The following is a 17,119-nucleotide window of genomic DNA, read 5'->3' as shown; positions in this document are numbered from 1 at the left end:
AACCCAAGGCCATGGTTAGGTGAGAAGCTATCGGGGCGATTGACCGCGCTGTCGGGATTTGGCGTCCCTATTAGACGCGTTTCCAATACGGCGGGATACCTCCCATCTTGCTAACACACGGCTCTTCCCGATGGCACAAGCCGTATTGTAGATCTTGTTTCGCGGCATAACTCAAGTCTAAAAAGTACAGCGCAGAAAGCTTATTGCGACTTCTTTCCGCCAGGTTTATCGAATTACCTAGAACCTAGCAGTTAGGTAATTTTATTTGGGAACTCAACGATGATACCTAACACCGGCAATTGCCCGCGCGATACTTTAGTTGGGTGCACGATCCGCGACAATGCGGTGACGATTAATCGATAAACCGATCGTCCAGAATTCCAACCACAACGGGTCTTGTTGTATGCAGTTGACGCCGAAGATATTTGCCAATTTGCATTATTTATTGATTTCGAGTCCCAACAACATATCGATGTTAGCAAGGGCTATGGTGGACGCTGAACCTATATGGTAACGTTAACAACCAACGACGATAGTAACGTTTAAATATGTCGCCAAATTAAGGGGCTCACAATTAATTATTCAATGGAACAACCATAAGTAGAAGTTGGATTGCAGAAAGTTTGGAAGTCGAAGATTAGTAAATTCTAGTTGAACATTGAAGTTTGCTGTGCCACTTCACTTAGGCAGGTACCATTGTAACCGCCACAAGCAAGTGCCAATTTGTGGCTAGTCTCACTAGCAGGCGGTACCTACCTCGTAGTACCGAAAACATGTAGGAGCAAGAGCCACCCTCTGCACCTCTTATCTTATCAAGGGCCTAGCAGTGTATGTAAAACCTCAGCCTAGCAACGTCAATGATGAGTGTCACCTAAAATCATAAAAAGTCAAGAAAAGTATATGACACTTCATATACTATCTGGATACCTATTCATATATAGTATCTAAAGTCGACTCATAAAATACCTGGGTACGGCACAAGTTAAGTCCTTTTTGGCGGGTTGAGAATGCAGCTACCCGCCTATTTAATCAACGCGTAAATCATCGACGCAGCTGCGCTAAGCGTCTATCACAACAATCCGATTCCCAACACATGATACTATCTTGAACTAAATCCCACATACCGAGTCAAGATGAAGTTCTTTATTGACGACCTCCCTATTCTTTTCCCTTATCCGCGCATTTACCCGGAGCAATATGCGTACATGTGTGACCTGAAAAGGACTCTCGATGCCGGCGGTCACTGTGTCCTAGAGATGCCTTCGGGCACCGGCAAGACCGTATCGCTACTCTCACTCATTATCGCCTACCAGCAACACTACCCCGAGCATAGAAAGCTCATCTATTGCTCGCGTACCATGTCCGAGATCGAGAAAGCACTAGCTGAACTCCAGGCCCTCATGAAGTTCCGTGCCGATGAGCTTGGTCACGTAGAAGAATTCCGCGGACTGGGTTTAACCAGTCGCAAGAACCTTTGTCTGCACCCTTCTGTAAAGAGGGAAAAGAGCGGTGCCATCGTGGACGCCAGATGTCGTAGCTTGACCGCGGGCTTTGTCAGAGAGAAGAAGGAGAAAGGCGAGAGCGTTGATACCTGCATATACCATGACAACCTCGACCTCCTAGAACCTCATGACCTTATCCCGAACGGTGTTTGGACTCTTGACGACATCCTGAAGTACGGTGAGCAGAAAAAGCAGTGCCCTTACTTCACTGCAAGACGAATGGTAAGCCTTCTCTACGTCACATTTCTAAGACTCTTAGACTAGAAACTCTGTGCTCACAATTTCTCAATTTAGATGCAATACTGCGATGTAATCATCTACTCTTATCACTATCTGCTAGACCCAAAGATCGCAGAACGTGTATCCAAGGAGCTCTCGAAAGATTGCATTGTTGTATTTGACGAGGCACACAACATAGACAATGTCTGTATCGAGTCTCTAAGCACAGATATCACCGAGAAGTCACTGGACAGGGCTACAAAAGGTGCTCAAAGTTTAGAGAAGAAGATCAGCGAGATGAAGGAGACCGACCGAGAACAGCTAGAGAATGAATATCAAAAGCTAGTCGAAGGTCTCAGGGATGCCGATGAAGCTCGTCAAGAAGATACCTTCATGTCGAACCCAGTTCTGCCGGATGACCTGCTGAAAGAGGCGGTCCCCGGAAATATTCGCAGAGCTGAACACTTCACTGCTTTCCTGAAACGGTTTATCGAGTACCTAAAAACGCGGATGAAAGTCCGCCAGGTTATCTCCGAAACTCCGCCATCATTCCTTGCGCATCTTAAGGAGCACACCTTTATTGAGAAGAAGCCACTGAGGTTCTGCGCCGAAAGGCTGACCTCGCTTGTGAGAACCCTCGAGTTTACGAACATCGAGGACTTCCAGCCTCTCCAAGAGGTGGCCACCTTCGCCACTCTTGTCGCGACGTATGAAAAAGGGTTCTTGCTGATCCTCGAGCCATTCGAGTCCGACACCGCCGAGGTCCCCAACCCGGTTCTACACTTTACGTGCCTTGACGCAGCTATCGCGATCAAGCCCGTCTTCGACAGATTTAGCTCTGTCATTATCACATCGGGAACTATCTCACCCCTAGAGATGTATCCAAAGATGCTGGGCTTCACTACGGTTGTCCAGGAATCATACGCGATGACTCTGGCCAGAAAATCTTTCTTGCCAATGATAGTCACCCGAGGTAGCGATCAAGCCACGGTTTCTACTAGTTTTGCGGTCAGAAATGAACCTAGCGTGGTCCGCAACTATGGTAACCTCTTGACCGAATTCGCCAAGATTACTCCCGACGGCATGGTCGTCTTTTTCCCCTCTTACCTTTACATGGAGTCTATTATTAGCATGTGGCAAGGTATGGGAATTTTAGACGAGGTCTGGAAGTACAAGTTGATCTTGGTAGAGACGCCAGACGCCCAGGAGACCTCGCTCGCCCTAGAGACATATCGTACGGCGTGCTGTAACGGCAGAGGAGCAGTTCTTCTCTGTGTCGCTCGTGGAAAAGTTTCCGAAGGCATCGATTTCGACCACCAGTACGGACGAACGGTGTTGTGTATTGGCGTACCGTTCCAGTACACGGTGTCACGTATCCTCAAGGCTAGGCTGGAATTCTTACGAGAAACCTACCGCATCCGAGAGAATGACTTCTTATCTTTCGATGCGATGCGACACGCCGCCCAGTGTCTCGGTCGCGTGCTCCGAGGAAAGGATGACTACGGTATCATGGTACTCGCGGACCGCCGCTTCCAGAAGAAGCGACTCCAGCTACCTAAATGGATCAACCAGGCCATGCAAGAAGTAGATGGCAACCTCAGCACCGACATGGCAGTCATCACGGCGAAGCGTTTCCTGCGGGACATGGCGCGACCCTTCAAGTCTAAAGATCAGGAGGGCATCAGTATGTGGAGTCTCGGGGACCTAAAGGAGCACCAGAAGAAAATGGACGAGGAAAGGATCAGAGAGCTGCAGGAGATGGAAGAGGAGAATATAGCAGCAGAGGCTCTGAAGGCTCAAGCTTTACAGTCCTTCAATGAGGACTACGACATGAGCGACGAGGAGGGTATGATGGAGCTCGATGGCGCCTAATCGTACGTTGGATAGTTCTTCGATCCGATCTTGTACCACTACTTGGCGAATTGGGCGTTTGGGGAATCCATAGGAAAAGCATACAGAAAAGCAGCCTTGCATTACGAGGCCTTAGTTAATTCACCCATAAACTTGTTTAAGGCATACCAATTCCCAATATTCGTATCGTAACATTGTATTACAATCTCCCTAACCTAGTATACTAATTACTCTAATGCGTAGACTTCGCGAGGTTCCAGAAATTCTCCATCTTGGACTTGGTCAGCACCTCTCTCGCCTCGCTATCCGTCTCGCAGACCTTCGATCCCCATTTTCTAAACGCGCGGGACTTAACCTCGCCTTCGAAGATCAACTTGCATTGGTTCTCCGCTAGGTCCTTTAGGTCTCCTTCTTCGTTCTCGGCCTTGAGCCATTGTTTTAAGGCTTCGTTTTGTGCGTCTTTCTCTCTCGATGCTAGGTTCTCCGTCCAGTTGATGCGGTTCTGCATCAGCTTCTTGTAGTGCTTTATGGACCACTCGCCGCCCTCGACGATGACTAGGTTCTGCTTCGGGTGCATGATGACCAGTCCCGTGAGCGCCAGCTGGTCCGCGTTGATGTTGATCTTGTACCGGTGCTGGCCGTTCGCTAGGCTGTTGATCTTGAAGACCAGCATGTGCAATCCCTTCGCCGCATCCTTCTCTTGGTTCGTTGCTAGCTTATCGTGTTTTTGCTCCTTGGTCAACTTTCGCTCCTCGTTCGCTTCCACGTGCTTCGCGTGTCGGTCTGCAATCTCCCGGTTCACGCGCGCTTCGACGGCCGTAGGGTCCTTGACGGCTTCCTCGCCCAGTACACGCATTAGGTTACCCTTCTTGACCTTTGGTGGCGGCGCCGGCACCAGACCGAGCCTAATCTTGGCTTGTTCTTCTTTTAGGTCGGCCATTCGGCGTTGGCGGCGCAGTTTCGCTTGTTCAGTGGAGGTGAGGTACATAGGTTTCGGAGCAGGGACGTTCTTGTCTTGGGGTGGTTCGATGGCGACAGGATGTTGGATATATCTCGTAACTATCGTATCTTCGGATTCGATCTTCAGGGCCTTGGGATTTTCGATATCATCGTAATTCTTTCCATCCACTAGACCTTCGTCCCACCACTCGATCTCTGGTGGAGCATCGATAATGAAGTTCTTCTCGACATCTTTATCCTCGTCGATACCGACCTTGCGCGTGCCGGCTGCGATCTTCTTCTTCAGGGCCTCGAGCGCGGCCTGCCGACGCAGCGCGTTCGCCTGTTGGATGTATTTACCCTTCTGGTTGAATATCAGGTGGCGCGATTGTCGCGGCTTCACACTAGGTGCCCCCAAACTCGCGTCGAAATATGGATTGCTCTTGATCTCTTCATTAGACGGTCCCGAAAGATCGAGCGCCTGTTTCTTCGGCGGTCGATTACTATCGTGGCGCGAGTTCGATTTCGAATCACTAGATTTATTGCCGCCGGGTTTCCATTGTCCAAGGTCTTCGAGTGCTGGATGTAGCCCAACGTTTAATCCTCCTTTCGCCTTGCTGGTACCTATGGCAGCTGATACACGAGCTTTGAGCGCGGCGAGCTTAGCTGCTTTGTCTGAACCTGGATCTGGTTTCTGGACTCGAGATCCGCCATCGTTGCGAAGGCCAAGGCCGGGCGAACCGTGTCGTTTCAATGAGATTCGATCCATAGAGATCGATTGTGATTATGCGTAGCCTTATATTATGAATGAACGAGGAATGTTTCGTAGACAACAAATCAGCTACTCGATTAATCTGCAATAACTTCAAATGCGAAGTTGTGCATATAACGTCAGTAAGAGTAAGGAAGAAAGGGAAAGAAAAAGTAGTTTGATATCCAAGGACGAAAGGAAGAACGACCAGCAACCAGAAGCCAAGCTCTTTCTCATATGACAGTCACAATGCATAAATTCAAAGTACAAGGTAGGTGCGATAAGGATTAAAGATAAGATAAGTCACATGACCTGAAATTTCTGCCGTTTGATACCGCAAAAAAGTTCGAGCTCTAAATTTTTGAATCAATCCGCCAACCCCACTAAAAAACCGTTCGAAGCAACTGAAGTCTGCGTCCAGCCATTCAATCGTTGGATACAATCCAGAAAAGCGCAAAGTCATGAATTAATAGGGTTTCCGGGTGCGCCTCGACTCTATACGAACTTTAAAACATCCAATTACTGGCCTTAAAGTTTATTTAGAGAGTTACGCCAGGCGATGAGCCGGTGACAGCTTCAGTCATGAACGTCTCTCAGCCTATATCGTCTGCGATCGACAGCGTCGATTTCGACTTCCTCACTCCCGCAGAAATCAAAGCTATCTCGGTTAAGAGAATTGAAAATCCAACCACCTTCGACAGTCTTTTAAATCCTATACCCGGTGGTCTTTATGATCCTGCGCTTGGGGCATGGGGCGATCAAGTGTAAGTAGGATATAGCTATAATACTACCATTTCCCGAGTATGCGTCGCATACTAATTGATCTCTTGTAGCTGCACAACATGTAATCTCTCGCAACCGCATTGTCCCGGCCATGTTGGCCACATCGATCTTCCGGTCCCTTTATACCATCCCGTCTTTATGGACCAGATTTTGAGATTACTTCGAGCCCAATGCCAATACTGTTTTCGCTTTCGAATGCGACGAGTCGATATTGACCTTGTCGCATGCAAATTGCGTCTTCTCCAGTTCGGTCTCATAGATGAGGCCAACTACTTAGACGATATCAATGCCGATACTACCGACATAGAAGTGGAGGATGAAGATCTTTCTGATGGCGAAGAAGCTTCTAGTTTCGACAAGGTGGCTCGTATGAGGGAGGCGTACACCCGATCGGTATTAAAGGAACACAGGCTTGGAACTGCCGATATCAGGAAAGGCAAGCATGAAGGTGCTTCGGAAGCTAGGAGAGAAGTGCTCAAGAACTTCTTGAGAGAAATCACTAAAGGCAGAGCATGCGCCACTTGCCAGGCCATATCTCCAAGCTTCAGAAAAGACCGTTTTGTTAAGATTTTCGAGAAACCGCTCAGCGCAAAGGACCAGGCCAAGATGGCTCAGCGCAACATGGAACACAGAGATGCCTTAACCATAAGACGGAAATCGAAGGCGGATGTAACTAAGAAGCGCAGCTACGAGTCTGACGAAGGAATAGCTGATATCGATCTACCTTCAAGTGAAGGAGAGGCTGAGGCTGAAAGCGGCGACGATGAGGAAGGAGAAGGTGAAGAGCTTGACGAGAATGGTGATGTGATCATGTCTGAAGGGCCCAGCATCTTTTCGAAGAAGAAGAAAGGCCCAGCAGCCATATCTCAGCAACGCTATGTCAACTCGATGGAAGTTCAAGCTCGACTACAACTCCTATTCGAAAAAGAGCAGGAGATTATGCGTCTGGTTTATAATTCGAGACCCTCCGAGAAGAAACTTCCCGCCGATAATTTCTTCATACAAACCGTTCTAGTTCCGCCGAACAAGTACCGCCCCGAAGCCAAGGCAGGCGATGGAGCAATCGCGGAGGCTCAACAAAATTCGCTCTATAAGATGATTCTTTCATCATGTGCACGAATTGCCCAAATTCACAAAGAAATCTCACAACATGGAAACGACCCCGAATCAGATACCCGACGGCGAGACATGTCTGAAATGCACGAAGCCTGTGTTCAACTTCAGGACAGCGTAAATTCTCTAATTGACCGAGATAGGAACCCCATTCGCGGCGCCGCCGGAAAGAGGAACGAAGATGGTATCAAGCAAAAACTAGAAAAGAAAGAAGGTCTGTTCAGGAAAAACATGATGGGCAAGCGTGTAAATTACGCTGCGCGAAGTGTCATTTCTCCGGACCCCAATATAGAGACCAGTGAAATAGGCGTCCCTCCCGTCTTCGCTAAGAAATTAACTTATCCAGAACCTGTCACAAGCCACAACTTCAGAGAGATGCAACAAGCGGTTATCAACGGTGTCGACAAGTGGCCTGGTGCTGCAGCTATAGAGAATGAGAATGGGCAAATTATTAACCTCAAGAATAAATCCGTCGAAGACCGAGTCGCCTTGGCTAACCAACTTCTCGCGCCGACAAGCCAGGAATATGCTGGAGTTAAGGGCAAGAAAGTCCACCGGCATCTTGGAAACGGCGACGTGGTTTTGATGAATCGTCAACCTACACTCCACAAGCCTTCAATCATGGGCCACCGCGCCAGAGTTCTCCCCGGAGAAAAGACGATTCGTATGCACTACGCGAATTGTAACACCTACAACGCAGATTTCGACGGTGATGAGATGAATATGCATTTTCCGCAAAACGAACTTGCCCGCGCAGAAGCCTTAAAGATTGCTGACACCGATCACCAATATCTTTCTGCCACGGCTGGAAAGCCACTACGAGGTCTTATTCAGGACCATCTTTCCGTCTCAGTCGCCCTTTGTAACAGGGATACATTCTTTGACAAAGGTGCATACCACCAATTAATATACAGCGCGCTACGGCCTGAAAGTGGCCATATCACATCTGAGAGGCTCGAACTCGTACCCCCAGCTATCATAAAACCGGCCTTGCGCTGGACTGGAAAACAGGTCATTACGACTATACTGAAGAACATTAAGCCGGCCGGCTGCGGTGATCTATGGCTCTCCGGGAAATCGCAAGTAAAGGGGACAGCGTGGGGAAAGTTCACCGAAGATGGAGATGTGTTATTTAATGATGGCGAATTCATTACTGGTATCCTCGACAAATCGCAACTAGGTCCGAGTTCCGGCGGCTTCGTACATTCGATCCACGAAATTTGGGGGCCCGAATCCGCCTCCAAACTTCTCAGCTGTTTAGGCCGAATGCTTACCCGATACCTTAACATGCGCGCATTCAGCTGTGGTATGGACGATTTGCGACTTACACCCGAAGGCGAAAAAACTCGGAAAGAGAAACTAGAGAATGCCAACCATATCGGTCTTGAGGTTGCCGCGAAGTTTGTGAGCTTGGGTGACCGCACAGACGTTAACAGCACAACGCCTATATTGCTAGAACGTTTAGAGGAGGTTATGCGCGATGACTCTAAACAAGAAGATCTTGATCATATGATGAACTCACAATCAGGCGTTCTCTCTAGCCACATCACTGTTGCCTGTCTCCCGGCAGGTCTCAAGAAACAATTCCCCAAAAATCAAATGCAGTCGATGACAACATCTGGCGCGAAGGGAAGTTCGGTTAACGCAAATCTCATTTCTTGCAACCTTGGTCAGCAAGTTCTTGAGGGTAGGAGAGTCCCTCTCATGATTAGTGGTAAATCGTTGCCTTGTTTCCGTCCCTTCGAAACTAGCGTACGAGCTGGAGGCTATATCGTAAATCGTTTCTTGACTGGAATTCGTCCCCAAGAATACTATTTCCATCATATGGCTGGACGAGAAGGTCTTATTGATACAGCCGTGAAAACATCTCGATCTGGTTACCTTCAGAGATGTCTTATCAAGGGTATGGAAGGCTTGAAAGTGGCTTACGATTCATCTGTACGAGATGCCGATGGATCAATGATTCAGTTCTTGTATGGAGAAGATGGTGTGGACATCACCAAGCAGAAGTACTTGACTGATTTCGGCTTCGTGCTACGCAATCAAACATCACAGATCGATCGACTTGGTATTGCCGAGAGAGGATGGGACCAAGAGATCTATGAGTCCAAGGACTTTGCTCAGAAGTACCAAAAGAAAGCCGTCAAGCTAGCCAAAGCGAACGATCCGAAGGCGCTTGATCCCATTCATACCGAGCTCAACCCCAACAGACATGCATTCTCTACTTCAGAGAAGTTTTACGAGAAGGTAACCGCATATATTAAGGACAATAAAGATGGGTTGATCAAAGAGAAAGGGGATAAACGCCAGAAGAATTCAAGCTCCGCAATTATTCCTCGTAAATATGCTGAGAAAATATTCCATGCTAAGTATCTGAGCTCGCTGATGGAACCTGGCGAGGCCGTGGGAATTGTGGCCGGCCAGTCTGTCGGTGAACCGTCGACCCAGATGACGCTGAATACTTTCCATTTAGCTGGTCACTCTGCGAAGAACGTCACTCTAGGTATCCCGCGTCTAAGGGAAATTCTTATGACAGCTAGTGATCACATCAGCACGCCCTCTATGACGCTATTACTAAACGAAGAGTTATCTGAAGAGGACGGCGCGACTTTTGCGAAGGCGATTAGTATTCTCCCGCTCTCGCACGTCCTGAACAAGGTCACGGTTAAGGAACGCGTCGGGAAAAGCGCCAGTTATGCGTTAGCGAAGAAATTCGACATTCACCTTGAATTCTTCTCCTCCGATGAATATACAAAGACGTACGCAATTAGTATTGCTGACGTACTTCGCACTTTGGAGATCAAATTTATGCCCATGTTGGAAAAGTTGGTCAACAAAGAGATAAAAGCAAAGATTGATCGGGCGGATGCCGCAGTACCCGATGTCGGTACTAAATCCGGAGTAGTGGAAGTGGCGTCTGGCAACCCCGATGCTGCTGCACGCGATGAAGATGACGATGATGATGACGGCGATGACGACGATGCGACAAATGCGAAGCAACGCGCAAACCGGTCACAGGCAGTTTCTTACGGTGCAAATGACGACGAAGATGATGAGATTCAAAGGCGAATGGAACGCGAAGCGTCGCCCGAGGATGAAGACGAACCTGAAGATGAAGGATTTGGCGGCAGCCCACCACCACAAAACGACGACGGGGATAATGATTCAGATTCTGGTAAAATGGCTGACACACGCGCAGCCCGGGTGTTAGAAAGGACACAATTCGTATCCCACTTCAAATGCGACGAGAAAAAGGGAGAAAAATGTGATTTCACACTCGAATACGATTCTGACATACCTAAAATCCTCATGTTGAGCATCGTCCAAGACGCTGTCAAGAAGTCGGTCATACAGCAAATTGATGGAATTCGCACATGCGTCTTCGTGCCTAATGAGCAGATCATCAACCCGCGAACCGGCGATAAAGAAGAGAGAGCAGTGGTTCACACAACTGGTGTCAATCTCCGAGCCATGCAGAAGTACGGCGACTTCATCAACCCCAACCGAATCCAGACGAACGACATTGCAGCAGTCAAGGAAGTATACGGTGTCGAGGCAGCACGCAGCGCCATCATCCAGGAACTGGGTGGCATTTTCGACGGTCACGGAATTAGCGTCGACAAACGCCATCTCAACCTGATCGGCGACTACATGACGAGAAACGGAGGCTTCACGCCGTTCAACCGCAACGGCCTCAAGGGCAACGTCAGCCCGTTCACCAAGATGAGCTTCGAGACCACTCTATCCTTCCTCAAGGACGCCATCCTCGATGGAGACTGGGACGACCTAAGCACGCCGAGTAGCCGCATCGTTATGGGAAGACTCGGCAAGACCGGCACGGGAGCTTTTGATGTCCTTACCAAGGCGCATCCGAAGAACGGGAAGAACAACTTGGGCTAAGTCGCGGTGTAATAGGATTCGAAAAGTGGGTGTATGGGAGTTTTTTCGAGCTCGGGTTGGGGTATATTATGTATTTATCGTCGTTTTTGAGAATATAGCAGAAATGTTTTATACGTTATAATGATTTAGTATCGTGATTAATGACGTAGGATGTGGTGTGTACAGTTGAGTTGCCGCTATGTCAGTTTTTTCAGTCATCACGATGATTATCACTTACCACCGGGAAACGAAAAGTAACGAATATTTCAACATATGATCCCTATTCTTAGGTATCCACGAATACTACACGTAAAGTTACAAGTAAATGAAATCGATTAGTCGAATCAACAGCTCATATAAACATAAACAAAGCCGTCCATCTCCAAGAACGATGACGATCCCGTACGATTTGCCACACGCAGGTTTTGCCACCCCAAGGCTTACACCCAGCTCCGTGTAGCGCAATAAGTGCCCCCGAAGGTAAGTAATCGAACAAAGCAGAGCCTGGGTTTACCGGAGTACTAAGATATCGAGTTGTATGTAGCATAGCCATGAACATTCCCAGCGAACAATAAAAACCGAGTTAATGTAAGAGAAATATGTTTAAGACTCCATGTTGGTGGATGTTTCCAGCAAAAACGCGAAGGCAGTTCGTTCAGAAGAGTATCGTAAGTGGATAGAATAGTTTAATTTATATATAATCGATGTGCTCCGGAAAACTGCACGCATTATTACTGAAATGAGATGGCAACATGATGCTATTCATATATATTACGCGAATAACACAATGAAGGATATCATAGCTATGGATAACTTCAACTACGAGATAACCAGAAGGATGCCACAGTATTAGGACCGACAATGGTCAAGACACAATCATATTCTATTCGGAACACATCAATGCATCATTCATTGTCATGGTTATTGTTGATGTTTATTGTCTTGCGCGGTAAACTTTACAGGTAATGTTCACCATGGTCCATATCACAATAGCAGCATAGTAAATCAAGTATTGTAAACAGGTGTTCAGATTCATGTTGTTCAGTGTGGTGGCGCCCTCAATGACAGCCTAGAACTGATGTACAAGCCATGTTCTGTGAATAAAAGCACCGCGATCAACTCATAACGCCTTAATGATTACCCATCCCGTGCAAAACCGAGTCATCATGCCATCCCTGTATCGTGATAGGGCACTGTACGCCCTAAACCCAATTGTCCATGAAGGTTACTAGAGTACAAGTACAGCAACCGCTTAGTTGCGTTCGCCACGGAGACGGCGAGCGAGCTGGATATCCTTCTGTAGAAATTGTTAGCATATAGATTGATAGATAATGATGATGCAAGTGTACTGACCGATTGGATGGTGACACGCTTGGCGTGGATGGCGCACAAGTTGGTGTCCTCAAAGAGGGAGACGAGGTAAGACTCGACGGACTCCTGAAGAGCACCGATGGCAGAAGACTGGAAGCGCAAGTCGGACTTGAAATCCTGAGCGATTTCACGAACCTGTTAAATGACGCGTTAGTATGATGTTTACAAGTCGCGTCGCGGGGAAACCGCGTTGGTGTTGTGGATATATTGTAGAAAAGTGCGACCGTGGCACCCATGCGACAAATGACGCGATAGGAGCGATGATGCATTAGATTAATTGAATATTGACTTACCAGACGCTGGAAGGGAAGCTTGCGGATGAGCAGCTCAGTCGACTTCTGGTAGCGACGAATCTCACGAAGAGCGACGGTACCAGGCTTGTAGCGGTGAGGCTTCTTGACACCTCCGGTTGAGGGTGCGCTCTTACGAGCAGCCTTGGAAGCAAGCTGCTTACGGGGAGCCTTGCCACCAGTGGACTTACGGGCGGTCTGCTTAGTGCGGGCCATTGTGGTTGATGGTAATGTGTTGATTGATGATGGGAAAGTTGATGAAAGTGGATGGATTGATGGTTGTTTTGATGGAGGGTGAGATGAGATAGTGGTTGTGGGTTGGAAATGTTGAAAGGAAGATGGATTGGATGAGGGGTGGGGGACAGGTTTAAATAAAGTGAGAGCCTGGGTTCTGGGGCTGGCTGATTATGTGCAAAGGGCAGTAGTAGCCTAGAGCACCTAAAGCAGTTGGTCAATGCGCAGTGCAGGATCAGAAAATTCAAAAGCGCGCCTACTTGGGTTGTGTTATTGATTATTTTTTCGAGGGGAGACAGGGGTGCGTTTTGCTGTTAAAAAATGCTTTGGTTTTAGGTGGGAAATTCGCATGCTTGGTTGCCATTTAAAACAGCTCTAATTTCTGATTGGGTGCAGCAATCCGCAGATCCCCACAGCTTAGTGCGCTTTACCACATTCGTAACTCTCAATAATCCATATCAAGAAAAAAGTACAATTATTATAGGCAATCACTATAGAAATACTTAAGTACACACTGCGACCGATGAGACATTTGGTAATGTAATTGCCTAGATACTTAGGTACATCACAACGGTCTTACCTTTAGTAGCTTAACATATTTGTGAATGGACACTGTAATCGCCGCCATATTTGGAAACTGCAGCTTAAGTTTAAGTCATTAGAATGTACTACAACTTGGATATTTTCATGTACCTACCAACTTTATGTTGACACTCAGGTAACTTTATCAAGGTTCTAGTCTTTCATCAAAGATATCATACTAAGTAAGTGCACCTTGAAAGAGACACATCCATGTTTGAAGCTTCGAATCAAGTATTAAGCAGGTGCGCCTCAAGTGGAATTACATCATTGAATGGTTCTGTTAATTGGTTACACATAGAAAGACCCCTTAAATACTTATGTAGGTACTTAAGTATGTACATACCCAAATAGTAATATAACCTGTTCTCTTCGCAGTAATGTTCATATATTAGCTTTAATTATTAAAAGGTGCAAGTGCGATTTACGGTACATGAATACTTGGTCACAGTACCAGAACTGGTAAGAATGAGAATTAATAATTGGTTCGTTTTAACATAAGGTTTTCCAAAAACTGGTCTTAAACGGGTATAGCGCAACAGTCGCGGGTTCAGTGTAACTATCTGTGATGCGCTTATCTTCTTTTTTTCTATTGGCCAAAGTAGCCATCTTTATTTTTCTCTTAAAAAAGATTGGGGCTGATCAGGCACGCAGTTCGCGTTAATGGATCCACCAGGCTGATCTGACTTTGCGCTAATGCCATTTACTGTTCCTTATTTAAAACCATCTGCTTTCCCCACGTCTTCAACCTTTTAACTTCAAAACAACCCGCTTACATCTCAGCCTCACCTGCACCCAACCGTAATTACCATTAAACACCCAATACAAACTACCACTTCTCACTACACTTAACCTCATTCAAGATGACTGGACGTAAGTATCCCTTAGTACTTCTAAGTAGCCATGCTCGGTGTCGCCTTGCATTCAGCTTCAGCCTCATGAACGAGTATCGCTAACACGTCTTCCATAGGCGGCAAAGGTGGCAAGGGTCTCGGAAAGGGTGGCGCCAAGCGTCATCGCAAGATCTTGCGTGACAACATCCAGGGTATCACAAAGCCTGCTATCCGACGTCTCGCGCGTCGTGGTGGTGTCAAGCGTATCTCAGCTAGTAAGTTCCATTAATCGCGTCGCGTCTTGTTGTATCTTGTACTAACGCGTCTACTCAGTGATCTACGAGGAGACCCGAGGTGTCCTGAAGTCCTTCCTTGAGGGTGTCATTCGTGATGCCGTCACCTACACTGAGCACGCCAAGCGCAAGACCGTCACTTCCCTAGACGTCGTCTATGCCCTGAAGCGACAAGGCCGCACCCTGTACGGTTTCGGTGGTTAAGTCATCCGTCTATATTCGGTTTTGGGAAGGGAGTTCACGTCTGTTACGAAAGTCATTTTTCTCGCGATTACCACATACAACTCGCACTGTGGTTGGCACGATGGTCATGGATTGGGTCTGCGTTTATGGTGTTCACTGTACCATACGGGTTTAAGGGGGGTCTATTACATGGATTTGCCCGTCGAGGCATAATCAATTCAATGAACACATGAAATCATCCTCTACTCGCTGTGATTGTTATGAGTAATTACACTGTCCATGACGCGTCACGCGTCCATTTAGACTTGTCGGCTTCCGTCCTCGGAACATAGTAAACCCTATTTCATCTAGCCTTGATTTGTCTTGTGTCATGTTCATACTGTGTTTACCAATGTTTGCTTCGAGTAATAAGTCAATCATGAGATTGCAATACTTGGATATGTTGTTCCAGGGAGTTGTGACTCAGATATGACTACATGCGTATTCAATATTAGCACCACGTGCTCCTACGTACACCTCTCATTCTTAGAGTAGATCATGACAGTAGTTATAGGAATATGTACCAGGTGAAATCTTATCGCCATGTTCATACGAACACCTAGTCAGTGTGAATGCATTTGACTCGTTCGAATGACTACAGCGGTTCTCTACATGATCCCGTGGGCGTTGGAGTATATGACTCACCAAATGAGTTTTCGGAAGTACAAATCCTTCCGTATCGGTGAAGTTACCTTCTTCTTGATACGGAAAGGTAACACCTTTGGTTCAAGTGATATGTCAATTTGATCGATCGGGAAATGGGGCAGAAGTAGCTCAGTTGGCATGCCTTATCCAGTGATCATGGAACGTTTGATATGGTTATATGGGGTTTCGTTTGCAGTGACAACATTCTGGGGATTACACTGGCCTAGAATGTACCATATTATGACCGGTCCATCATAGCTGTGTTCCTGGTGTTAATGGCTAGGTTAAATCGTTGTAAGATACCTGCCTTGGTTCTAAGTTATATGAGCCAAGTGCATATTTATTCTGTATGTGACATGTAAAGGCCCAGAGTACGGTAAAGAAGGTACGGTTATTTTGATCTATCTTGCTAACTTGACCGCCTCGAGTTTGGTCTTCCAATTTCCTGGCCAGGTATTCTGGTGATAACATGGTTGGCAAACCCGTTTTAAGCGTATAATCCCATATGATGTGTAAGACATGTTAATAACAATGAGCTCATTGTTGGATGTTTTGTTTTAATGCTTTACATAGGTAGCTACGATGATATTGAACATGAATATAAATCATGATATACTTACAGTACGAACCATAGTAAAATATGTTATATGTCGAATATATTAAGTACTTTGTATTGCTTTCATATATTGAAATTGCTCGTAACTTTATTTTCAAAATAAAAAACTTCATATTAAGAACACACATTCTCATGATCTTTTTACCTTAAGTATATTACATATCAATTTATTTTATTATATGTTTATTAAGTACGTTAGGATTTCTACTTAATAGTTTGCCGGTCACATGAGTCCTTTTTTCTTTCATATTTCCAACTGGTTCGACTTATAAACAATAAATTTAATATCTATGAGGCGTAACAAGTTTCTTTATCTCAATATCGGTAGGTATGTAAGGAAATGCCAACTAAACTAAACCGACATTGACTACTTAAGCAACTAACGTGACTAAGTTTACTCGAGGATGTATCTTGCGGGTTTGCAAAGACTTTTGAAGCCAACTTTTGTACAAGAGGGAAATGTTATATGTTGATTATCCTTATCTTCAGATACGACTCACTCTATTCACCCAGTATCGAATCCACACCTTGCTAACGACAACGCATAATGAAAGTTGCCATGACCTTAGCCTGCTCGGCTCAGCTGAGTAAGGGGAGAGCATGTCTACGAATCCAAGGTCAACCAAACTTCAAGGCTTAAACTACCCAACTCCTTGCGATAGATGCGAATGACCATAACACGGCCTCATGAGCTATGTCTAGCACACCACATACGTAGTTACCTGTTGCTCGTAGCACATGATGCATCCCGTCGCTGATTATGGCATCGGTGGATGAGGGGGTTGTGTAAAGCCAGGTTGGTCATCTAGCCTCGTTGTTGGAGATATTTAGACCCGGTCTATTACTCAACGACAACGCACCCAAAGCTCATATTCCGATGATCACACGTAGAAATTAGCAAGCACACGTAAACGCCGAGTGACTCATAAATATGTATTTTCCCGAGTATCCGAAAACTGGTTCCTCATAGCTGAGGCAACTAACACCATCACGAAGTTT

General features: G+C 46.4%; 5 protein-coding genes across 5 annotated transcripts; 3 read left to right on the top strand and 2 right to left on the bottom strand.

Annotated features, from left to right (window-relative positions):
* Positions 1-881: 881 nt before the first annotated feature.
* Positions 882-3,737, top strand: GGS22DRAFT_164373 (putative excision repair protein rhp3). Its single transcript, XM_047961526.1, has 2 exons — positions 882-1,724; positions 1,797-3,737. The coding sequence occupies exons 1-2, from the start codon at positions 1,134-1,136 to the stop codon at positions 3,591-3,593; spliced, it is 2,388 nt and encodes a 795-aa protein (XP_047818635.1). The 5' UTR covers positions 882-1,133; the 3' UTR covers positions 3,594-3,737.
* Positions 3,738-3,745: 8 nt separating this feature from the next.
* Positions 3,746-5,487, bottom strand: GGS22DRAFT_164371 (PRP3-domain-containing protein). Its single transcript, XM_047961525.1, has one exon. The coding sequence runs from the start codon at positions 5,278-5,280 to the stop codon at positions 3,805-3,807; it is 1,476 nt and encodes a 491-aa protein (XP_047818634.1). The 5' UTR covers positions 5,281-5,487; the 3' UTR covers positions 3,746-3,804.
* Positions 5,488-5,844: 357 nt separating this feature from the next.
* GGS22DRAFT_200474 (beta and beta-prime subunits of DNA dependent RNA-polymerase) lies at positions 5,845-11,179 on the top strand (the record flags this gene model as incomplete). The annotated part of the gene is made up of 2 exons (XM_047966445.1): positions 5,845-6,026; positions 6,096-11,179. The coding sequence occupies 2 exons, from the start codon at positions 5,845-5,847 to the stop codon at positions 11,056-11,058; spliced, it is 5,145 nt and encodes a 1,714-aa protein (XP_047818633.1). The 3' UTR covers positions 11,059-11,179.
* A 773-nt stretch (positions 11,180-11,952) lies between these two features.
* On the bottom strand, positions 11,953-12,952 carry GGS22DRAFT_164364 (histone H3). The gene is made up of 3 exons (XM_047961524.1): positions 12,702-12,952; positions 12,391-12,543; positions 11,953-12,334 (listed from the first exon to the last, which is right to left on the bottom strand). The coding sequence occupies exons 1-3, from the start codon at positions 12,912-12,914 to the stop codon at positions 12,290-12,292; spliced, it is 411 nt and encodes a 136-aa protein (XP_047818632.1). The 5' UTR covers positions 12,915-12,952; the 3' UTR covers positions 11,953-12,289.
* A 1,422-nt stretch (positions 12,953-14,374) lies between these two features.
* On the top strand, positions 14,375-14,841 carry GGS22DRAFT_189006 (histone H4.1; the record flags this gene model as incomplete). Its single annotated transcript, XM_047964791.1, has 3 exons — positions 14,375-14,384; positions 14,482-14,619; positions 14,678-14,841. The coding sequence occupies 3 exons, from the start codon at positions 14,375-14,377 to the stop codon at positions 14,839-14,841; spliced, it is 312 nt and encodes a 103-aa protein (XP_047818631.1).
* Positions 14,842-17,119: the final 2,278 nt, after the last annotated feature.

This window comes from Annulohypoxylon maeteangense (assembly GCF_022496945.1).
Source record: "Annulohypoxylon maeteangense strain CBS 123835 unplaced genomic scaffold GGS22scaffold_9, whole genome shotgun sequence".
NCBI classification, from domain to species: domain Eukaryota; kingdom Fungi; phylum Ascomycota; class Sordariomycetes; order Xylariales; family Hypoxylaceae; genus Annulohypoxylon; species Annulohypoxylon maeteangense.
Note: the sequence above shows the minus strand (reverse complement) of the source record. Positions and strands in the feature narration are given on the sequence as shown.